This window comes from Terrapene carolina, unplaced genomic scaffold, assembly GCF_002925995.2.
Source record: "Terrapene carolina triunguis isolate 2854851 unplaced genomic scaffold, T_m_triunguis-2.0 Scaffold33911, whole genome shotgun sequence".
Taxonomy (NCBI): Eukaryota; Metazoa; Chordata; order Testudines; family Emydidae; genus Terrapene; species Terrapene triunguis.
This window is the reverse complement of record NW_020698262.1, coordinates 8,923,880-8,949,429: the sequence shown is the minus strand read 5'-3', so window position 1 is coordinate 8,949,429 and position 25,550 is coordinate 8,923,880. Positions and strand designations below refer to the sequence as shown.

The 25,550-nt window shown below is 40.7% G+C and overlaps 1 protein-coding gene across 1 annotated transcript in view; it reads right to left on the bottom strand.

Moving 5' to 3' along the window:
* LOC113409625 (ubiquitin carboxyl-terminal hydrolase 10) overlaps positions 1-25,550 on the bottom strand; it is a 77,880-nt gene that overhangs the window by 27,127 nt on the left and 25,203 nt on the right. The window contains exons 3-4 of the mRNA XM_026663758.2: positions 21,212-21,272; positions 16,308-17,333 (exon numbers count right to left, since the gene is read on the bottom strand). Of these exons, the coding sequence (XP_026519543.1) occupies positions 16,308-17,333; positions 21,212-21,272 (1,087 nt within the window). The remainder of the gene's footprint in view (positions 1-16,307; positions 17,334-21,211; positions 21,273-25,550) is intronic.

Below are 25,550 nucleotides of genomic sequence, written 5' to 3'. Positions count from 1 at the left end.
CCCGCTTCTTTGAATTCAGAAAGACTCAAGAACAAAAGAAGCAGTTTCTTAGCTTACAGCTGCAAGCCTCTTTAGCCAACAGACCCAAAAGCATACTCTCAAGGTTTTTCAAGGATTACACTATGCTCACCAGCTTTCTTGCTTTTTTTGCCTCTGCGTGCGTGCGTGCACACACACACACACACACACACACACACCCAATGCTCCAAAAAACAAAAACAAAAAAAAGCCCTGCATCCACTTAGCCCAAATTCCAGAGAAAGTTCACAACCCCCTTATCGCTTAGATTGGTGGCTTCTGATTAATTCATTCTTGAAAGTTATATTAATTAAAGGGTCCGTTCACATCCAACCTCAAAGATGCAGTCTGCAGTACTCCTCAGCATAACAGTATAATATCAGATACATCCTTTTCAGTGAAAGATTATCTCCAGTTTGGGTGAGGATTAATATCAAATCTTTAATAAGGCTTTTCCTACTCCTATGATCTTATAAAACAATGACAAGACTTCAGTATGCATATATTTTTTTTTAAAAAAAAAATATATAAATCTCCATTAGTTGTAATCCCCTGCAACCAATTTTATTGGATATTTAGCCAATTTTATTGAACATTTAGCAAACTTCTCTCTTAGTTTGAATGGAACTGAAATTGACAGTTGTTTCAGTTTAGAAGTTTCAATGTACACAATTTTGTACCCAAAATATCTTTGTGCACCAGCATGGACTGATATTAACATAATGCATGTTAGTTACTGGCTGTTTCAAAGGAAGCACAACACATTGATTTACATAAATACCCATCTGTGTCTCTTGTCCCCTACGTTTTAAAAATGGGGCCAAGATCTTCAAAAGTGCTCACCATCCATCATTAGGGCCACCTTTCCAAAACTGCTCAGCTTCCATTTAGGCTTCAAAATAAGGCGATCACATTTGCGAAAGTGACAAAAACGGGATGAGCACTTTTGTAAATATAGCCATTTATTTCAGTACCTACACAGGAACCATTAGATGTGGGCCTCTTTTCAAAATCTGATGAGATGTTTATAATTATAATTAATGGAGATATCCCATCTCCTAGAACTGGAAGGGACCTTGAAAGGTCATCGAGTCCAGCCCCCTGCCTTCACTAGCAGGACCAAGTACTGATTTTGCCCCAGATCCCCAAGTGGCCCCCTCAAGGATTGAACTCACAACCCTGGGTTTAACAGGCCAACGCTCAAACCACTGAGCTATCCCTCCCCAGAACCTGCACAGTACCTCACAACAAATTTACAAGGTAGGTGAAATGTGGAGCTTAAGCAAATAGTGTACCTTTATAACAAGAGTGGATTATTACTACTTTTATTACAGAAGCATCTGGGTCCTAATAAGATTGGGGCCACATTGTGCTAGGCTCTGTATAAACACAAGAGAGTGACTTGAAATGCTGCAGCTGCGACACTGCAGAAGTTCAGTGTAGATGCTACCTATGCCAATGGGAGGGGTTCTCCCATTAGCATTGGTAATTACCTCCACAAGAGGCAGTAGCTAGGTCAACAGATGAATTTTTCCATCAACCTAACGCTGTCTACACCAGGAACAATTAGGTCTCTATGGGTATGTCTACACTAGGAGAGTAGTTCGATTTTACTTAAAGCGAAATTGTGGAACCGATATTACAAAGTCGAACGTGTGTATCCACACTAAGGACAGTAATTCGACTTTGTGAGTCCACACTAACGGGGCAAGCGTCGACATTGGAAGCAGTGCACTGTGGGCAGCTATTCCACAGTTCCCGCAGCCCACTGGAATTCTGGGTCGAGCCCCCAATGCCTGCTGGGGCAAAAAATGTGTCGAGGGTGGTTTTGGGTAACTGTCGTCATTCAACCGTCACTCCTGCCCTCCCTCCGTGAAAGTGCCGGTGGGCAATCAGTTCACGCACTTTTCTGGTGATTGACAGCGCGGACGCCACAGCACTGCGAGCATGGAGCCTGCTGCGATCATCGCTGCAGTTATGGCTGTTGTGAACACCTCGCACCTTATTATCCACCTTTTTCAGAGGCAAATGCTGAGAAATCGGGCGAGGCGGCTACGGCAGTGCGGTGAGGACATGAAGTCTGAGAGTGGCACAGACCTGTCACAAAGCACAGGACCCCGCGCCGTGGACATCATGGTGGCAATGGGTCATGTTGATGCTGTGGAATGGCGATTCTGGGCCCGGGAAACAAGCACGGACTGGTGGGACCGCATAGTGCTGCAGGTCTGGAATGAATCAGTGGGTGCGAAACTTTCGGATGCGTAAGGGAACGTTCCTGGAACTTTGTCAGTTGCTGTCCCCTGCCCTGAAGCGCAAGGACACCCGGATGCGAGCAGCCCTGACTGTCCAGAAGCGAGTGGTCATAGCCCTCTGGAAGCTTGCAACGCCAGACAGCTACCGGTCAGTCGCGAATCACTTTGGAGTGGGCAAATCTACCGTAGGGGTTGCTGTGATGCAAGTAGCCAACGCAATCGTTGAGCTACTGCTCTTAAAGGTAGTGACCCTGGGAAACGTGCAGGTGATCATAGATGGCTTCGCTGCGATGGGATTCCCAAACTGCGGTGGGGCTATAGATGGAACTCACATCCCTATCCTGGGACTGGCCCACCAGGCCAGCCAGTACATTAACCGAAAGGGCTACTTTTCAATGGTGCTGCAAGCACTGGTGGACCATAGGGGACGTTTTACCAACATCAACGTCGGATGGCCAGGCAAGGTTCATGATGCTCGCGTTTTCAGGAACTCTGGTCTGTTTAGATGGCTGCAGGAAGGTATTTACTTCCCGGACCACAAAATAACTGTTGGAGATGCCTATAGTCATCCTCGGGGACCCAGCCTACCCGCTAATGCCCTGGCTCATGAAGCCCTATACAGGCGCCCTGGACAGTGAAAAAGAACTCTTCAACTACCGGCTGAGCAAGTGCAGAATGGTGGTGGAGTGTGCTTTTGGACGTCTGAAGGGGAGATGGAGAAGCTTACTGACTCGCTCTGATCTCAGCGAAACCAATATCCCCATTGTTATTGCAGCTTACCGTGTGCTCCACAATCTCTGTGAGAGCAAGGAGGAGACGTTTATGGCGGGGTGGGAGGTTGAGGCAAATCGCCTGGCTGCTGATTACGCCCAGCCAGACAGCCGGGCGATTAGAAGAGCCCAGCGGGACGCGCTGTGCATCCAGGAAGCTTTGAAAGCTAGGTTCCAGAGTGAGCAGGGTAACCTGTGACTATTAAGTTTGTTTATTCAGAAGGTGAAGCTGCCCCCGTTTCTTTACCCAGTTAATGTTGACTATCCTCTCCAGTTACCAACCCCCTTCCCCCCCTTCCAACACACCTTTAAAAATAAAATAAATGAAACTTTGTTCATTAACACCGTTTTCTTTATTAAGGCTTTCGTGGTAAAGAGTTGAAACTGGGAAGCAGACTGTGGTGGGGAGCGGGTGTAGTGATGGGATGGAAAGGACGCTTCTAAACTCGAGGAATGACAGGCTCCTGCTCCTAAAGCGGTCCGCAGTGGTGGACTGGTTGTTTCAACGGAGCCTGCCACCCCTCCTTTTCGGGACTCTGTGTGTGGGGGCTATGTGACTTTGTGGCGGGGGAAGGCGGTTACAGATCCCCTGCTGCGTGGCTCTGTCATCCAGGCTAAGGACCACTGCATAAGATCTGTAACCGCTCTCCCCCGCCACAAACTCACATAGCCCCCCCCCCCCCCCACACCGAACATGAAAACCACCTCCCAGACTGACCAGGGTGCCTAGTGACTGCAATGTGTGTGAGACCTTCTGCTGAACCTGCCCCCGTGTCTGTACCCTGGTAAAGGTGACCGTCCTCTCCAATTACCAACCCCCTTCCCCCCCTTCAAACACACTGTTCTCTAAAAGAACATGATGGAAACAGTAATTAACAGAAACGTATTTTTTATTAACACCACAGTTAGGGGATGAAACTGGGACGGGGGCTTGGGTGAGGTGCTTTTGGACTGAAGGAAAGGACTTATCAGATCTTTGGGAATGAGAGCCTTCTGTTACTTGAGCAGTCTGCAGGGGTGGAGTGACTGTTTTAACGGCCCCTGCCGCCCCTCCTTCTTGGGACTTTGGGTGGGGGGGGATGGGACTTTGGGGGTGGGGGGGCGGTTAGAGAGAGACTGCAGCGGGTCTCTGTCCTCCTGCCTCCGGTCCTGCAGAACATCTACAAGGTGCCGGAGCGTGTCCGTTTGCTCCCTCATTAGTCCAAGCAGCGTTTGAGTCGCCTGCTGGTCTTCCTGCCGCCACCTCTCCTCCCGTTCACTGTGTGATCGCTGGTATTGCGACATGTTCTCCCTCCACTGGGTCTGCTGGGCCGCCTCGGCTCGGGAGCAGCCCATAAGTTCTGAGAACATCTCGTCCCGTGTCCTTCTCTTTCGTCGCCTGATCTGCGCCAGCCTCTGGGAGCGGGATGCCGGGGTAGCTCGGGAGACACTCGCAGCTGTGGGATGGGAAAAAGGGAGTGACTTCCTCAGAAAGATACAGTTTTGCAAACAATGAATATAGTCTCTCTCTGTGAACAAGACCATGCACAGCACCTATCACATGCGCACTCAGTACAAGGTCGAATTTTCGGCCTTCCTATTGAGTGCCTGGGATCTTGCTGTACAGATCACACAAGCGGGGCCGGACAACGGAATTCGGCTAGCAGGCGGACATGGTAAGCCGTAGACTTTTGGCTGCTTAAAGCTTAATTTATAGCAGTGCCCTCCTTTGACATTCCAAGCAATGCTCCTAGCGTTGGCCAGTTCCTGCTGCCGGCAATCCGGCCAGCATGAACTCTGCCCCTGTCCCACCCCCCTCGCGGCTGTCCCCGGGAAAGATCCCTGCATGCTGCCCCTGTCACGCCTCCACCGCGTGGCTGTAAACGGCCGGTTACAGTTATGTAAAGGAACAGGCAATCAGTCCCAATACTAACATTCCCCTAATTCAAAGCAGGTCACCATGAGTGATATCACTCTGATGAGGATTTCGGAGACCGAGAAAGACCGCATGCTGCGTGAATGCCAGCAAGCACCAGGGCCGTATGCCGCCATGCTTTGCGAGGCAATGATGACGGAGTACTTGCTGCTAGCCTGGCGCGGAAAAGTTTCCTACCATGGAGGACGCAATAAGGCCGCTCTCCCCAGGAACCTGATGCAAAGGCTTTCACAATACCTCCAGGAGACCTTCGTGGAGATGTCCCAGGAGGATTTCTGCTCTATCCCCGGACATATTGACAGAATTTTCCAGTAGCTGCACTGGCAAGGACTAGAAACTAAAGCGCCTAGGGCAAACTAATCATGAAAAACCCATTGTTAAGATACCATTCCTATTCTGTTCAAAATAAATGTTTAAAACACTTACCTACTGATGTTTCCCCTGATTCACGGTCTGGGTTACCGCCTTGGGAGGGTTAGTAGGGGATCTCCGTGAGGGTGATGAAAAGATCCTGGCTGTCGGGGAAATCAGCGTTGAAAGTGCTGTCGACTGCCTCATCATCCTCATCTCCTTCCTCATCTTCCCCGTCCGCGAACATCTCCGAGGAAGCGGCCGTGGACAATAGCCCATCATCAGAGTACACAGACAGTGGTGGGGTAGTGGTGGCGGCCGCACCTAGAATGGAATGCAGTGCCTTGTAGAAACGGCATGTCTGGGGCTGGGATCTGGAGCGTCCGTTTGACTCTTTGGTCTTCTGGTAGCCTTGTCTCAGCTCCTTGATTTTCACGCGGCACTGCGTTGCATCCCGGCTGTATCCTCTCTCCTTCATGGCTTTGGAGATCTTCTTGTAGATCTTCGCATTCCGTTTTTTCGATCGCAGCTCCGAAAGCACAGACTCATCGCCCCACACAGCGATCAGATCCAAGACTTCCGATCAGTCCATGCTGGGGCCCTCTTTCTATTCTGCGATTGCATGGTCACCTCTGCTGGAGAGCTCTGCATCGTTGCCAGTGCTGCTGAGCTCGCCACGATGTCCAAACAGGAAATGAGATTCAAACTGGCCAGACAGGAAAAGGAATTCAAATTTTTCCGGGGCTTTTCCTGTGTGGCTGGTCAGAGCATCCGAGCTCGGACTGCTGTCCAGAGCGTCAACAGAGTGGTGCACTGTGGGATAGCTCCCGGAGCTATTAGCGTCAAATTCCATCCACACCTACCCTAATTCGACATGGCCATGTCGAATTTAGCGCTGCTCCCCTCGTCGGGGAGGAGTACAGAAATCGATTTAAAGAGACCTCTATGTCGAAATAAATAGCTTCGTTGTGTGGACGGGTGCAGGGTTAATTTGAGTTAACGCTGCTAAATTCGACATAACCTCCTAGTGTAGACCAGGCCTATGTGTTGTGAATTATTCACATCCCTGAGTGGCATAGCTGAGTCGACCTAACTTTTTAATGCAGATCAGACCTAACACGTTCACAGCAATCATATCTAAATAGACGAGAGACACAAAGGGTGAGAGGAGAAATGAAAGCACAAAGAGGTGAAGTGACCTGCCCAAAAATCACACAACAGGTAAGTGGCAGAACCACAAATAAAATCCAGTGCCCCATTGGTAATACTATTCTTTACTATTTTAATTTAGTACTTTCACCACCAAGTTAGTTCATATCATAACAATACTGGAAACTACCGAACAGTTAAATCTTTCAACAATCCAATTAACAATTATATTAAGAGGCAGCAGGAAACAGAAAGGTCCCTAAAAATTGTTTAGAAGGAAAGATTTTAGCTTTTAAAGTTTAGACATCATCATATAAAAATATTTTATTGGGAATAAAAGGAAGTATAAATATATCACACTTTGATGCTGCATGATTTATAAATGTTTAAGCTTTTCAAAACATAAATTAAATATTTAATCTATTAACTATAAGTGTGTTTGCTAAACACATTATCTTCCCCTTAAAGCTTTCTTAAGTTGTACCTTAAAATTACTGGTACAAGTCTCTATGAATTTTATCTATTACAAATCAACAATTTGCACTTCAAAAAGTACCTTTCCATACTTAAAAAGAAATTGCCATTCTGATAATATATCACCTCTCTTCTACATCAGATTAAAACACAGAAAGTTTCAAAGTAGTAAATTAGGAAAAATGCTTCCTGATATTCTCTAAACACTTTCAGTTTATATAAAAGCTAAACTAAGACTCTGTCCTAGAATGTTCCATTCTAACAACAATCAATACTGAAGTTTGGAATTTGTGAAAAATGTTTATTTCATTCCTCACCATTATCTTCTTTAAACATAAATTAAACTTAATTTTTATTTATTTTTCTTACAGTGAGAAGTAAACTGAAGAAACAACCAGTAATGCTAGGATCTTTAGCATCCCCTGGTGGCCATGAAGTTGGTTTTGGAAACAATGTTTAGATCTAGAACATCTCCAGGAAATAAAAAACACTCTGCTTTAACCTGAAGGAGGTGCGGCCAGGAAGAAGTGGGTTTACAAACACTCTCTTCCCCTTTCTTTATGACTAAATAGGTGGGAGATTACTGGCAATTTTTATGTTCTAACATAGGGTCATGGCATTAAAAAAAATTGAGAACCACTGATCTAGACAAATAAATTCCACTTGTGTTTCAGAGTATGTTTTTAAAACATGTAGTTTTGAGAATCTTGTTATGATTTCAATCCAATTGCTGGAAAATTTATCAAGTATTAACATGTGTCTATTTCTAATTCTCTCTAATCAATACCATCCTTTAAAAAAGAGGTCAAGTTCAAAGCTTAACATACTAGCAAAAGAAAAGAAATAGACACTTTAAAACAGAGTGGATATCCTCTATCCATCCAAAATAAGTTAATAGACGCTATCTAGGTAGAGTTAGCATTCCATTTTTTAATTTAAAAAAAACCACTAAATAATGATTTTACTACAGCTTATGATTAACTATAACCCCGAGTTGAAGAATATTGAAAGTTTCAATGGCAAATACTTTTTAGGTGGACAAAGAGTCCCAGCAGGACCACAATTGTGAGCAACCCTAAAATTAAACCAATGTCTACAATGGTGTGATATGAAAACACATTTCAATTTCATATTTCCAAGGCATCCCACTGGCCTAACTCTGCCATCCTTCATTTCTAGTCCTGAGTCTTGTGTCCCTAGGCTGGCAGTTGCTGTGCCCGTGTCAGCCCTTGGAGCAAAATTAATTACTTCACTCAACAAGCGGCATGTTTGAGCTTTATAGAACCTTCTTCTAGAAGGCAGAGGGTTAAAATCACAAAGGCCCTAAAAGATTATGCAATGATTCTTTGGCACTACTACAGCACCTTCTATCTGAGGTAAAAATACTTTACAAACTTTAAGTTAGACCTCACAGGTGATTTGTGAGGTTAAGTCCCCATTTAACAGTTGGTGAAACTGAGGCACAAAAAAGTGACCTGACCAAGGTCACACACGTATCTATGATAATGTTAGAAACAGAACCCAGATTTCCTGATTCCTAGTCCTATGTTTGAACCACAAGATGGGGGGAGAGGGATGTTCTCAGAGCTTCCAGGGGAACTCAGATGACAAGACAGAAATAAAAGTTTGACAGAATTAGTATACAGTTATGTCCACCTAGGGAGAAGAGAATCAGGACCTGAAATGGAACACAGCAGAGCTAGGCAAAGGGAATTAATTCAAAAAAATAAAATGAAATTCTTTTAATATTTTACACACATTTGTATGTACTTATACAACCCCCCCCCGCCCAATAGCACTTTAATGTATTTCACATCCAAAGTTTTAAAATGTTCTTCAGCACTTACAGCCAATAATCAAGATTAGTAATTATCTTTTCCCATAAGATCAGAAAACCACAGTGATTACAAGTTTTAATGAGGTATTTAGATTCTCAGTTGAATGGCCAGTATTCACACAGAAGCGCTCTATATTACAACAATCACTTTATTACAATTAAGCCAGCTGTTATTAAAGGCAGTCTCCTTTTGACTGGAGAGTAATTTCTACTGTGAACTCTTCCCTTTGAAAAACAGTTATCAAAATCCAAGCTGCTAAAGAAAACGGAATATAATCATATTGTTATTTTGTTACATTACAAACACACCCATTATGAAATGTGTCTCTGCTCCCACCTGGTGGAAGAATAGTAGTACAGATTTATTAAAAATCTTGCAGTCATTTTGAAACAAGAATGAAATAGCAAAGGATAATTTAAGAATGGGGATTTTAGTCTCAAAATGCCTATAAATAAACTATTGTAACAATATTCTAATGATATTCAGTATGTGTAAAGCTAAATTTTAATGTAAGTTCACTTATGATACAGCAATATAAGTTATTTGACTTAACTCTTTTGGTAAAGAAAATAAATCTTGCCAAAATTAATGGAATGAAAGTTTGTTGGAAAATTAACCTACAAGTCTATGTTCCCACATTTCTTCTGATATCAGGAAAGGTGGTAAGATGACAGTCAGAAGATAAAGGCGCTTGTGGAAGAACTGATCCCGAAGAAGCACCATAATCATACCTATTACGTGTTCATTGAGACCATTACCAGCTTCAGACCAAAATATTTTGTTGATGTAAGCAACAGAGGTGCTGGAAGTTAAAGTGACTGGTAAGGCCTTTTATCTTGGGTAACTGGTTCTAACTAGGGCTGTCAAGCGATTGAAAAAATTAATCGTGATTAATTGCACTGTTAAACAATAATAGAATACCATTTAAATATTTTTGGATGCTTTCTACATTTTCAAATATATTGATTTATATTACAACACAGAATACAAAGTGTACAGTGCTCATTTTATATTTATTTTTGATTGCAAGTATTTGCACTGTAAAAATGATAAACAAAAGAAATAGTATTTTTCAATTCATCTAATACAAGTACTGTAGTGCAATCTCTTTATCATGAAAGTTGAACTTACAAATGTAGAATTATGTACAAAAAAACTGCATTCAAAAATAAAACAATGTAAAATTTTAGAGCCTGCAAGTCCACTCTGTCCTACTTCTTGTTCATAATTGCTAAGACAAACAAGTTTGTTTACATTATCAGGAGATAAATGCTTCCCTGTTCTTATTTACAATGTCACCAGAAAGTGAAAACAGGCATTTGCATGGCAGTTATGTAACAAAACAAAAAACCTACATTTGTAAGTTGCACTTTTATGACCAAGAGATTGCACTACAGTGATTCTATGGGGGGAATTGAAAAATACTATTTCTTTTGTTTATCATTTTTACACTGCAAATATTTGTAATCAAAAATATTATACACTTTGATTTCATTTACAACACAGAATACAATATATATGAAAATGTTGAAGAATATCCAAAATATTTCATAAATGTCAATTGGTATTCTATTGTTTAACAGTGCGATTAAAACGGCGATTAATTTTTGAGTTAATCGCATAGGTTAACTGCGATTAATTGACAGCCCTAGTATTAACTGATACAAAACGGCTTAATAGCAATATTCACTATCGCATGATGAACAAGACACTAGGTGGCTCGTGTACACATACATGGCACAATTTGACTAATATTATATGAACTGAGTTGGTTATACACAACTAAGCCACCACGGCATACACATATGATGTGGATCCAATCAACAGAGAGACTGAACTATCCTCTCTCCTCTCAAAGTAGTCCCTCCAGATTAGGGTTGATACCAAGAGGTGTAAGATCAACACACCAAGTTTCAGCCAGTCATACACTTTATAAGAAGACTTGTGATTTTAAATTACTATTAAGTGATTCCTACTCTCTACTCCAGGGGTCGGCAACGTTTGGCACGTGGCTCCCCAGGGTAAGCACCCTGGCGGGCCGGGCCAGTTTATTTACCTGCTGACTCATAGACTAAGGTCAGAAGGGACCATTATGATCATCTAGTCTGACCTCCCGCATGATGCAGGCCACAAAAGTGGACCCACCCACTCCTGGAATAATTCTCTCCCTTGACTCAGCTGTTGAAGTCCCCAAATCATGATTTAAAGACTTCAAGTTGCAGAGAATCCTCCAGCAAGCGACCCCTGCCCCATGCTGCGGAGGAAGGTGAAAAACCTCTAGGGCCTCTGCCAATCTACCCTGGAGGAAAATTCCTTCCCGACCCCAAATATGGCGATCAGCTGAACCCCGAGCATGCGGGCAAGTTCGGCCAATTGCAGCCCCCACTGGCCATGGTTCGCCGTCCCGGGCTAATGGGGGCGGCGGGAAGCAGCGCGGGCGAGGGATGTGCTGGCCACGGCTTTCCGCCGCCCCCATTGGCCCGGGACAGCGAACCACAGCCAGTGGGGGCCACGATCAGCCGAACCTGCCGCGTCAGCAGGTAAATAAACTGGCCCGGCCCGCCAGGGTGCTTACCCTGGTGAGCTGCGTGCCAAACGTTGCCGACCCCTGCTCTACTCTATGCAATATCCCCTCAAAAGAAAAAAAGGTATGTTTGCCTATTAATTTGGGGGGTGGGTGGGTTAAAAATCTTTGTTCCAGAGACCTTTCAACTTTGTGTGTACACTATCACTGATAAAAGGATTTTTAGAAAGTTTTTTTTTAGACAGAACAATACATTGTTTTGATAAGAGGTATTTAGAATCTAATGTAAATTCCCTATGGTATTATAACAATTTTAAAGTCGGTCAGATTTGTCATTAAACTGCACAACGCTGCTACTTTAAATCACTTAAAATGTAAAATTACAAAATACTAACGGGCCCAGTTAGATGAAGTGATAAGCTGATAAACGCTCTTACCTACCCTTAAGGCCAGAACTCACCACCTCGGCCCGCACCGCTTCCCGCTGCCCCCATTGGCCCTGGACGGCGAACCGCGGCGAGTGGTGGCCGCGATCGGCCGAACCTGCCGCGTCAGCAAGTAAATAAACTGGCCCGGCCCGCTAGGGTGCTTACCCTGGCGAGCCGCGTGCCGAACGTTGCCGACCCCTGTATTAGAACCCAATTATAACCACTAAGCTCAAAGCATATGAAATACTGTGTTAGTTTTAGACTGACTGCATGACAGACTTAAAGGTATACCATCAGGTCAATTTAGGCCCCAAATTCAGATTTATGTTTTTAAAATAACAGAGAACCTAAAAATCAAAAGAAAATTTAATATTTTAACATTAAAAGTATTTAAAATTTTAGTGACATGAGGTTTTTTAAAGTTTTTGGTACATATATTTTGACATATTTATTTGTATTAACAAATTACAAAAAGTTAAATGTGTGTATATGCATGTATATGATAGACATACCTACCCCACCACCCATTCGGCTACATTCTATGGTCTGGCTGATCAGGTACATACAGGTGGCTTTGCTTTTATTGCAGCTCTATGTAGAGCTGATCCACAGAACAGATGGAGAAACCCCAAGACTGCTCTAACTTACTCCAACTGCTAACAGCTGAAAATAGGGGAATTTGTTTTAAAATGTTTTTTAACTCAGTTATCCTTTTAAAGTACTCAACACACAATTCGAAAAAATCACATCTTAAATAAAAAGTTAAAAATTCAGTTTCACAAAATATAAATGTTAAATCTCACTATTTTATGACGCAATTTTTTATGAACTTTTAACAAAATAAATTTTTTGTCTTTTTTAAATAATGAGAGCTTAATGCTCATCTGCTGCCTGTGACCCTAGAGCCACAGTATTTGTAAAACCTTTCAAAAACAATTAACTGCAAACCTGAAAATGAACATATATATTTTCCAATGGCCCTTTAAGTCAAAGGGGTAAAGGGTAAAGTCAAATTGTTCTTCACCATTTTACTACAGCAATAACCTTCATAATTTTTAAACTTGTTACCCATAGTGCAGTTTATAACATTTTAAAGCTAACGGGGTAAGAAAACTCAAATAATATATAACCAAAGTATAAGTGCATCTTGTGATAAAATAAATACAGGAATAACAATGTTGGTATTGAGTCAATTGCTGGATGCTTTACATCTAGTCAATGTAATCTAATCACTTTAAAAAATTAAAAGTAATTTCAAGGACTATACCCATTTAAGTACCATTTGCCAACTTTGCAGTTTTATAATAATTTTCAAAAAAATACATTTTTCTCTCCTCTTCCGTGGTGAAAGATACATATAAGCAGGGGAAAAAATAGTATCTGGCTATACAGAGAAAACAGTGAAAATGACAAAACATGAAGTGCTTTCAAATCAACATAAACTAAAGAACAGTTCCTGTAATTTCTTTCACTTATAATATTTTAGGTGTTACAACAATATTAGGGAAAAAATGAGACTGTAGTATAATTTTAAAGTTGACAGTTTCTCTTTAAACAGACATTTCTGTGCTACTCTGAATATGTCTGATCTCATCTAGTTTAAAAGCAAAGCAGAGCTGGGCTAGGTCAGTACCATGAGATTTCAAGAGCCAAACACTGATCGTCTTATGCGAGTAGTTCCACATAAGCAAATAAGACTACATGCGTGAATAAGTCATGCAGGATTTGCCCCCGCCCTGAGGCAAAATTACAGATCATAAGTATCTTTAGTGAATGAGACTACTACTTACAAGCCTCAAACAGAACCACTAATGACAGGGAAAAAATAGACTATTTACCTCCACAAGTAGTCCTGCTGGTTTGGGATAGAAAGCCCCCAGTCAATTTCTGGTTAGAGTAGAAAACTCCCAAATACAGATAATCTTTCATTAGAAATTATCCACACACTAGTTTCCAGTTTACTTATAGATTGGTTAATGGCAGCTCAACAGGATTTTGTGCAAGCATTTTTACATAATGCATTCTACTTTGCAGATTCATATGACAACATTTTGGGAAAAGTAAATACCCATGGACTGAGTCTCTTGAAGGACAATTAATTAGGTTAATTTACATATTTTGCAAATTCTTATTCAATTTTACCAGAACATATATTTTAGCATATTTCGTTATAGCTATGGATATGAGGGCACTTCTGGCCAAAGCCCCTATTTTTTATAATTTATATCTTTACCCACAAAGTATCATTGGGCTGAGGTTTCTCTTTGCTCAGGCCTGTTCATTGGTTACAAATAAGAGGTGATTTTATTTTATTTTATATTGTTTAAAGAAAGCCTCTCCAGATGTGGGGGATTACGAATTCACACAAATGCAGGTAGGGTTGTTTTGACTGCTTACTGAAACACTAAATTTTCTTTTTTGGGGGGCTGTCAAGCGATTAAAGAAATGAATTGCGATTAATTGCACGATTAAAAAAATTAATCGTGATTAATCTCGCTGTTAAACAATGGAATACCATTTATTTTAAATATTTTTGGATGTTTACTACATTTTCAAATATACTAATTTCAATTACAACACAGAATACAAAATGTACAGTGCTCTATTTTTTTTTTACAAATATTTGCACTGTAAAAAACAAAATGTATTTTTCAATTCACCTCATACAATTACTGCAGTGCAATCTCTTTATCACGGAAATTGAACTTACAAATGTAGAATTACATACAAAAAAATCTGCATTCAAAAATAAAACAATGTAAAACTTTAGAGCCTACAAAGTCCACCCAGTCCTACTTCTTGGTCAGCCAATCACTCAGACAAACAAGGCTGGGTACAATTTGCAGGAGATAATGCTGCCTGCTTCTTGTTTACAATGTCACCTGAAAGTGAGAACAGGCGTTCAAAAGGCACTGTTGTAGCTGACGTTGCTAGATATTTACGTGCCAGATGCACTAAAGATTCATATGTCCCTTCATGCTTCAACTACCATTCCAGACGACATGCTTCCATGCTGATGATGGGTTCCGCTTGACAACGCATATTCATTTTCATCATCTGAGTCAGATGCCACCAGCAGATGGTTGATTTTCTTTTTTGGTGGTTTGGGTTCTCTAGTTTCCACATTAGAAGTCTTAAAAGAGCTACACTCCAAAGGCATGCTCCACACCTCGTCCCTCTCAGATTTTGGACGGCACTTCAGACTCTTAAGTCTTGGGTCAAGTGCTGTAGCTATTTTCAGAAATCTTACATCAGTACCTTCTTTGCATTTTGTCAAATCTGCTGTGAAAGTGTTTTTGAAACGAACACGTGCTGGATCATCCTCCGAGACTGCTATAACATGAAATATATGCAGAATGCAAGTAAAACAGAGCAGAAGACATACAATTCTCACCCAGAGGAGTACAGTCACAAATTTAATGGACGCATTCTTTTTTTTAACAAGCATCATCAGCATGGAAGCATGTCCTCTGGAATGGTGGCCGGAGCATGGAAGGGGCATACAAATGTTTAGCATATCTGGCATGTAAATACCTTGCAATGCCGGCTACAAAAGTCCCTTGAGAACACCTGTTCTCACTTTCGGGTGACATTGTAAATAAGAAGCAGTAAGCAGTATCTCCCGTCAATGTAAACAAACTTGTTTGTCTTAGCGACTGGCTGAATAAGAAATAGGACTGAATGGACTTGTAGGCTCTAAAGTTTTACATAGTTTTGTTTTAGAGTGCAGTTATGTAATCAAAAAAAATCTGCATTTGTAAACTGTACTTTCATGATAAAGAGATTGCACTTCAGTACTTGTATGAGGTGAATTGAAAAATACTATTTCTTTTATCATTTTTACAGTGCAAATATTTGTAATCAAAATAATTTAAATTGAACCCTGTACACTTTGTTTTCTGTGTTGTAACTGTCATCGATTTGAAACTGTAGAAAACATCCACAAATATTTAATTAAATGGTATTCTATTATGGTTTAGTAGTGTGATTAAAACTGATTAATTGCAGTAAATTTTTTTTAATCGTTTGACAGCCCTAAAAAGGATAAAACAAAATCAAATAATTATGTTAATGAAATATTATAGCTGAAATATTAACATTAACTGAATTTCTTAACTCTAACATAAGCGATCTGAACACTCTTGTCTTGAATGTATGCATTATAACAGGATCACAAACACTGGGCAATGAGATATACTATTTAGCAAATACAGTTCAACAGAAAGCAAACACTTTTTCTAAACTGCTCCTCCAGTAAGACTGTTAAATTAAACTCTGTGCTGTTAAAATTAAACCATGCCTAATGTAGCTTTAGATGCTTATATGTAGCATTTATATTACTGTATTTGCTGTATGATCATATGATATTACATTATTGCAATGTTTATTCAAAGGACAGAGCTGAAATAGTTACCCACTTTATAACTATTTTAATTTTCGGAATTGTGTAATTAAAATCAACCTTAAGCTTGCATTAACTTAAGTGTCTCTTCTCTCTCTCTCTCTCTCAATACTGTACACTCTTGTTTTAAGGCAAAATGTGTTACTCTTCTACCAGAATGTCCACTCTAGTGTCTGTTAACTATACCTGCAATCTTTATGGCTACAGGATCCTCTGAAACTGGAACAGGTCCCTCTTTGACTTCAACCTGTTTTTCAGGGACCAGAGTAGATGTGGCAGGAGGGGTACACTTAGTCTCAACATAGGCCACAGATGTGGAAGCAGAGGGCTTGGAATTGTGAAAAAGACTAGCCCACGATTTTGCAGGCTGATTAACAGGGACTGATCCTGAAACTGGGGCTGTCGCCTCAGTAGTAGGTGAAACATCCTCGGGCTTAGCTTGGTCTGAGTCAGTGCTTTCCATAGTGTGCAATTCTACCCCATTGGCAGCTGTGCCCTCACCAGAGGATTCAAGTGTTTGTCCATTAGTAACACCAAGATTTTCAGTAGTATCAGTACCATCATAAGGTTCTACAACAGCTGTCCTTAAAGGGCTATCTCTGCCAGCCTCTGAGGGGATGCAGAATTGTTCAGAATTGGTAACACTGCATATCTCAGGCTGCCCTGCAGTCCTGGTATTGTCTAATACACTAGAAACAGAATCATCAGACACAGCTTCACTAATGAAGTCCACAGAATTTTCAGGGCTGTTACAAGTCCTTGGTGAGGCTGATGATGGTCTGTCTCCTGTAAGTTCCGTATCTTCTGTGCTTATACTATTCAGTCCTGATGAATTTGCATGGCCATTTACAAGAGCCTCTGCAGGAACAATGCCATCACTGACATCTTCCAAATAACTGTAGTATCCAGGTGGTCTTTTTTTCTTCTTTTTACGCTCCCGTTGTCCAAGGCCCCCAGATAAGCTATCATTTTCAGGATTAGAACCGCTATCCAAAGCAAGGGCAGGATCAGTGAACTGGCAGTCTATGGAGTTGTAGTTGGTTTCATTAAGAATGTCATCATGGGTTTTCTGAGTTGATGCACACCCGAGAATAAATTCTGGAGCCTGAGGATTCAGAGTGCTCGAAATACTGTAGTCAGTGTTATTCAGCACAGATGACTCTGTCTCAATAACTTCATTAACACCAAATTCAATTCTCCGATAATCCTCCCCTGGACAAAATAAATTAAAAACCTCTGTTAGTAAAGTCCAGTCACAAAGATACAAAATAAGTAACAGACAAGTCTGCTTTCCTGAAACGCAAGTATAAATGACATTCCTCATACAAACAAAAATCATCCTCAATCTCCATTTGTATCTTGAAAAAGAATGGTTTTAAAAGATTTTAAAATGAAATGAGGATGCAAAGAGTATCAAAGTTGTCCTTCAACACAGAGTAGGACTTCAGTTTAAGAAAATCTGGGCACAGATCTTGCAATAAACACAGTTGTACCCTTTCAGCTATATGGAGTCTGAATGACTTCAATGGTAGTCTGCCTGGATCCAACTGCAGGATGAGAAACATCGAGTGTGATGAAAAGAACCATCTTTTTCATACTACTGTACATCTTTAAAGAAGGTCTTATTTTCTATGACAGTAAGTCTATAAACTGCATTTTGCCAAAAGTAAAGTAAAATCCACCTTTGCAACTAATAAGATTTTTTAATTAAGAATATTTAAGACAAGTCACAAACGGCAGAATGATATTTTACATTCTAATCTACTGGAAATGTTACAATTTCAGGTTTTGGAAATCCAAAATTATCAGCAATTTAATAATAAAAAAATATATGATATTAATTTTGTGTGTCACAAGAAATACAACTAATGATACTGGATCAAAGCCAGACACATTACATTTAAAATATAAATTGATTGAAGGTGAGTATATGAACAATGAGAAATAATTTACCTCGATAATTTCATAACTTTCAAGAAATGAAAAGAAATTTTCTCATAATAGACTGAAATATACCAAAATGCTGTTATAGTCATGTTTTTTTAAATGTAAAACCCTAACTAAATTCCTGTTTATACATGATATCAAAGAACTGTATGCTGCAAGAGTATGGCACTTAAGTGACCACCACATATATTTTATTAATAGATTACAAAACTAGTAATACTACATGCCTCAGGCTGCCTTGACATTTAAAGTGTATAACTGACAGAAATTGTCATGAATACCAAATAGGGGTGTAATGTAATTAAGATTATAAAATTCATGCAGTTTTTTAAATTTTAATAATTCCCAGGACAAATTTTCATTAATATTTAATCAGAAAACAATTTTGTGTGATTTTCTATGGTACATATATTACTGCTTCCATGAGCTTGAAAACATTTGTTTTCTGTTTTGCAAAAGGAAAAAAAAGCGTTGCTAGAAAGTGAGTTTCAGATCATCCTTTTCCTACAGGATTCCTGTTCAAACAACACTGGTCACTATTTCAAAATAAATACGTATAATATGGCACACTAATCTCTACATGTTCAGATTCATCTAGTTTACCTATACATTTGCTAACAGGATAAGACGATTTTGTGCAATTTATTTGTGCACAAGCCATTTCAACAGATCTACGTTAATGAGCATATCAGTGTCATTAACACTTGTTTTTATCCAACAGAGCATAACAGAGTTGATGCCAATCACAGTACTTTTAAGTTTTAGGAATAAATTGTGTATTTTTCTTAATACCTGTTGAAATCTTCCAATCCCTAATTAAAACTTATTAAAATCTGAAACCAATCAAGCATAGGATTTTTCCTAAATTCTTATTAGAAAAAATTGCTTTTGGACTAAGACTTGGTATGCTATTTTATAGTCTGGAGCAAAATTGCACATGCTATTAATCCCGCAAACCAGGGGATTATTAAAGGAATTTAAATCTATTACCTATAGCCAAACTGCAGTAAGAAAAAATACTTACTTTACAATAACTGTAAAGTGGATAAAATCAACCAAAAAGGAGTTAAGACTTTTACTCCTTCTTTAAATCAAATCCCTGAAATACCTCTTATTTACAGGAACTGTGAAGGTTGGGTAACAATACTCATTTCCACACTGCCACTAGTTACGACAGAATCTCATTTGTTTTAACATTGTATTTAGTGCCTTTTTAAAGAAAAATATGAAAGAGACCAACTTTCTTTTATGGTTATTTTTGTACCTTCCACTTTGCTTCCAGCCACCTTTGTTTCAATCCATTCCGTGGTGTTTCGAGGATCTATTGTTGCATGGATTGAAATGGATGCACCTGAAGGTATGAAGAATACTGCACATTGACAAGATACCCTTTGAAGATGTTACAATGTATCATGTCAATGCATTATAATGAAAGCTGTGAATGCGTATTAAGAATTAGTATGCACTGTGTATCATGCAGCTTTTTAGCCAAATACAATTATTCATAATATGCATCAACAGCTCCCCCAGCCATTCATTGTAGATATCATTACACCATAAAAACAGCAACATTTTATACTATGGTTATGTGATCAATGGGTCATCTCAATGTTACTAAAAACGACTTTGCCTGAGTAATTTTTTCCATTTTAGTTTCAACTGCTTCTTATGCAGCCATAACTATGATACTATGCAGGCACATTACAGTGCAGGTTTGTTAAGTAAGACACATTTTTCAGGCAAAGTTTGATTTGCCATCATTAACCGATCTCAGGGGAGGGAGGGAGTATTTAGGGTCTGAGCAGGATCTGAAAAACATTTGCAGAAACCAACTTTCTATATAGCTTGTGCTAAACCGTACAGAAAGCCATTTGGGTAATCATCCCTATTTCAAACTTAGGCATTTAAAGTCAGGCACCTAAATCCATATTTAGGCACCTGGAAAAAAAATTCCCAGACTTCCAAAGGTGCTAAGCACTCACAACTTCCACTGACTTTAGATGGAGTTGTTGCTCAGCACCACTGAAAAGATTGGTTAGGTTCCCTGAATCTTTGTTTAGGCATCTAAGTTTAGTAACCAAAATTTGAAAATTATGGCCAATGACTTTTATCTTTATGTTTATACTTTCCCTAATGTTACCTTGTGGGTTTTGTTCTTCTACAAAATTTTAATGGCTATTCCAAATGCTGCACTAATGACCTGCCAAATTTAAAACAAACATCAAGTATATTTTTAGCTAAAGGAGATCTGGGTTCTATTCCCAGTTTTGCCACAAGCTTCCCAAATACCTTTGGACAAGTCTCAACTTCTCTACAACTATGTTAACTCAGCTGTAAAATGACAATATTTATCTACTTTGTAAAAGTATTATGCAGACTATTATAAAGAATTGAAATCCTCAGCTGGAAGGTGCTATGTAAATATGAAATATTATATCATGAAACCAGGCAGGGTTTTTTTCCTTTTTAACATGTGGGGAAAAGATGTGCATGTGAGGGGAAACAGTGACCATTACTGCTTTAAATCAGAGCTCGGTAACACATTTTCACATTGCGAGTCATACTTTCTCTCTCACTCTCTCCAAAAAAGGATTTTCCAGAAAAACAGCTGAGCCACATAGAAACAGAATGTCATGCTGAACACTAAGCAGAACACTGCTCTCAGAGTCATCTTCAGGCTGCAACTGCCAAAAAATACTCGCGTTGAGACTTTTACAGAGGGGGCAGTAAAAGTCCACAGATGGTTAAGTGCTATCCAAGGTATTTATTTTAGTTGCTCCTTGATTAAGAACTCCATACTAAGCTCTAGCCCTAAGCAATTTTTTCAACTGAATTCTAAAAGCTTCAACAAGAAATTTTTTAATGGCATTGTTAGAGCACAAACTACCACAGTGAAGTAGCGAGCATACTTACTACAGTTAGCTACAGAAAAACGTTAAAACAAGATTCTCAAACATTCTTGTAGATTTCAACGGGCTAGCAAGTGTTGAAAAAGCAGCCTGACAAACACATGCGCATATACATGCTAATAAACCTGAACAGGACTAATTTAAAGACAATCTGTACTATATCAGGACATTATGGGGAGAGTCCTACACCCTGAAAAAAGAAAAAAAGAAAAAAAAAAAGGAATGATTTCTTACCATCATGATGTTCACCTGTGGACTTAATACCACAAGAAACTGTTTCATTGTATGGAGGAAGCTGCAAAGAAAAGAAAATAAGATTTAATGATAGGCAAAACAGCTCTTTAAAAATAACATTTTATGTTAATTTAATTAGAAATACCTCGATCATTTAAAAATAACTCTTTATATCCAATTGTCCTAAATGCTGGCTTGAACTTATATTCCTATATATACACACACTCATCCCTACATTGTAGTTTGACACTCTACAGAGACTAATTTACCATAATCAGAGATGAGAGATGAAGACTACCATCACCTTGAGTTACAAACTCTAGAACAGGGGTGGGCAAACTTTTTGGCCCAAGGGCCACATCTGCGAATAGAAATTGCAGGCCATGAATGCTCACAAAATTGGGGTTGGGGTGTGAGGGCTCCGGCTGGGGGTGTGGGCTCTGAGAAGGGGCTGGGGATGAGGAGTTTGGGGTGCATGAGGGTGCTCTGGGCTGGGACCGAGGGGTTCAGAGGGCAGGAGGGGAATCACGGCTGGGGCAATGGGTTGGGGTGTGGGAAGGGGTGCGGGAAGGGGTGCAGGCTCCAGCTGGGGGTGGGGCTGGGGATGAGAGATTTGGAGTGCAGGAAGGTGCTCTGGGCTGGGATCAAGGAGTTTGGAGGGCGGGAGGAGGATAAGGGCTGGGGCAGGGGTTGGGGCATGGGGGGAGGCTCAGGGATGCAGGCTCGGGGCGGCGCTTACCTCAAGCAGCTCCCAGAAGCAGCGACATGCCCTTCTCCAGCTCCCACACAGAGGTGCAGCCAGGCAGTCTGCACGCTGCCTTGTCCACAGGCATCGCCCCCACAGCTCCCATTGGCCATGGTTCCTGGCCAATGGAAGCTGCGGGGGCGGTGCTTGGGGCTGGCGTGCAGAGCAGAGCCCCCTGGCTGCCCCTACATGTAGGAGCTGGAGAGGGGCCATGCCGCTGCTTCCTGGAGCTGCGTCGAGCAGCCCCCGACCCTGCTTCCCAGCTGGAGCACCAGAGTGGGGCAAGCCCCAGACCCCCGCTCCCCAGCAGGTGCTCGAGGACCAGATTAAAATGGCTGGCGGGCCGAATCTGGCCCGGGGGCCGTAGTTTGCCCACCCCTGCTTTAGAATCATGAGCTGTCCTCCAGTTCACTTCAGGATTCTCTGAGTATAGCAAAAACATACCAAGAATTAAAGGGACGGAAGGACAAAGAGATTAAATAGCTTGCTAAAGTTCACGACAGAAGCCTGTGGCAGAGCCATAACAGAACCCAGGCCTTTTGACTCCAAGCCCTCTGTTTTATCCACAAATAGTATTGCCTTTGAAGAGTTTTGAACACTCTGCTTAAAAATACAGTAAAATTTAAAGCAGTTATTCTGGATCATCTTATCCTGTTCACTATATCAAAATGAAGACTATTAGATTTGCACTGCCAGTCGAAATAGTGCCACCATGGTTACTATCTGGATAGAGAATCAAGCACTTTGGTATAAAATGTAGGCTCCATTACCTGGAGCTAGTGAACGAATGTCACTCTTTCACTACTTACATGAAAAAAAGAGTACAATTGCCTACATATTGGTTTACCTTAAGTATGCTGAAATTAAAGGATAAATAAATTCCATGTTAAATATTTCACATGAAAAAGTAAGATATCCTAAAGCTTTGCACTTATAGTACATTCCATGTGGTGTTAAATTTCATATTGCTGTTTAGCTTCTTCCACAAAGTTGGCCTGGTGGTCTGTAGACACATAATGCGCAGGCGACCCAAGTGAGTTGCAAACGTATAGGCATACATTGATCTTGAAACCCACTCTGCTTCAAGAAATATTAGGATTTTCTACAGCACCCATAATCACATTATACATGTGCTTTCCAGCTAAATTAGATCTGCACAGCAAGTTCCTTAGTGGAGCCTCAGGAAGTCTTCTGTTCTTTTTTTCTGGTTATAGGAGGCTCTGGGTGGAGATATATATATACCTTAAAAATAAAATAATTTTGATTATACTAGGAAAGCTTTCTTGACCAGAAAGCTCTTGCTATGTACTCTGAGGGTGGCCAACTTTAGACTCCTCCGGAAGTTCATTCCACAGCTAAATATTTTAATCTGCTCTCATATATTCTGCCCTGGACATTATAAACTGCCTTGTTCCATGGAAGAACAGCTGTCTTGAAGGCTCATGAAAGGAGATTTAGTTGATAACATACAGGGTCTGGCTTTGAAGGTCAGGCTCACTGGTCTTGATTTGGCAATGGAAGCAGACCGGGAATCAGTGACAGCTCACTGAGAAGTAAAGCTGGCACATTTTTCACAAACTAGAACCTCTGCATCACTTTCATCTTTGGCCCCAATACAGTAATCCAGTTTGGAGATAATGAAAGGATCGTGATGGCCAGATCTTTTTTCTGGGAAGAAGGGTTGAAACTTATAGCAAGCTGAAAGTGGAAGGCATTTTGCACAATGGTGCTCCCTTGCTCATCTAGACTTAGTGAGGAACTAACAGGATCATGTGGTTTTGCACCACTTTGATAAATGGGTCCAGATACCTTTAATACAGTGTTTCTCAAACTGGGGTCGCCGCTTGTGTGGGGAAAGCCCTTGGTGGGCCGGCCTGGCTTGTTTACCTACCCCGTCCGCAGGTCCGGCTAACCGCGACTCCCACTGGCAGCGGTTCGCTGCTCCAGGCCAATGGGAGCTGCTGGAAGCGGCGCTGGCCGAGGGACTTACTGGCCGCTGCTTCCAGTAGCTCCCATTGGCCTGCAGCGGTGAACCGCGGCCAGTGGGAGCTGCGATCGGCTGTACCTGCGGACGGGGCAGGTAAACAAACCAGCCCAGCCTGCCAGGGGCTTACCCTACACAAGCGGCGACCCCAGTTTGAGAAACACTGCTTTAATGGGATGGATGAGATGTACTGCTGGGTGTCCTCAGTGCACTTCTGGCAGCACTGACGTGAAATCTTACCTCTCCTTGTGGTCTCCCAAACAGATATTGAAGAGGAGGGAGAAAAGAATAGATCACTAGAGGACTCAGGTGAAGCATCTTCAGTTTTGGGAGGAACTTGCTGAAACATAAGGAGTTTGTGCCAGACAGGAGGAAAAGATAAGTGGGTGGAATCCCTAAGGAGCCAATGAGATGTCAGGGAGTAAGGAAGAAAGAAAAACTCACAACTGTCAGAAACTGACCCTGAAATTGATAAAATAAAATAATTACTAAGTAAAGTAATCTATGTCACGGAATCTATGGGTGAGCCTCAGCAATATTCTAAATGGTGGCAGGGAAAATAAATCCTTGTTTAAGTTAAAAAAAAAATTTTAAAGTATTCTCCTAGAAAACTTTCTTTGGTGATGAGCTAGCTGGGATAATTTAAAAAAAAATTATTTTTGTAGAACTGGGGAATCTATTTTTTGCTGCGTGCATTTTCATTTAATTATTTGTACACATGTTCCCTGAATCCTCCCTGAAGGTTCAAACTGTGCTCAACTGTAAAAGCAAATCAAATCTGAACTATTCAAACAAGCAGATATATGTCTTCCTTTGTTTGAACCAGTGTTTGCTGTGTAGACTGGCTGTCTCATCCTTCCCAGCCTCTCCCCATGTCCTCCCCCCTCTGAATAAAAGCAATCAAAGCCTTCAAGTTTGCCACTGAAAACACAGGACATGCTGCTATGCAGATAACTGGTACCATTGTCCTAAATGCTAATGGATCTGACCTTAGAATGTCACAAACATTTCTCCATTGAATGTGATCCTTTCTATTTTCTTTAAACAATTAAAAAATAAAATACTTTCTTGTATACTATCATGTAAAATTATTTTAGGCACAGTAACAGAATAAAAGTATTGAGACTTCTGTATTCCTAATGATCTATTCATATTTTAGACATTTAACTATATAAACATCATCCCTTCCTGGATGGAAGTGAGAATGAATGGGTGGAGAATGGGAAGATAAAGAAAGTAAAGTAGAAAACAGAATGTGGCTTAGCAAAACAGAAAAAAAAATATATGCACTCTCTCTTTCTAGATCTTTGAGTAACTACAGGGCTCGGTGACAAAACAAATACAAATGGACAAAGCATGACAGATGTTCAAATTCTATTCCGCAGTCAAATAAAAGAGTAAACAATGTCTCACTCACATTAAAAATATTAAATTAAAGTCAAAATATCTGATGTAGTTACTCTTTCAAGGCAATGCTCATGTTGTTCAAGCTATTATGAAGGTTTTAGTAAAGTAACCTCTATGTCTAAATTTTCAAACTTACATGCCTAAAATATATTTAAGTGCCTAATTTTAAGCTCCCAAAAGTTGATTTAAGTATTTGAACCTGC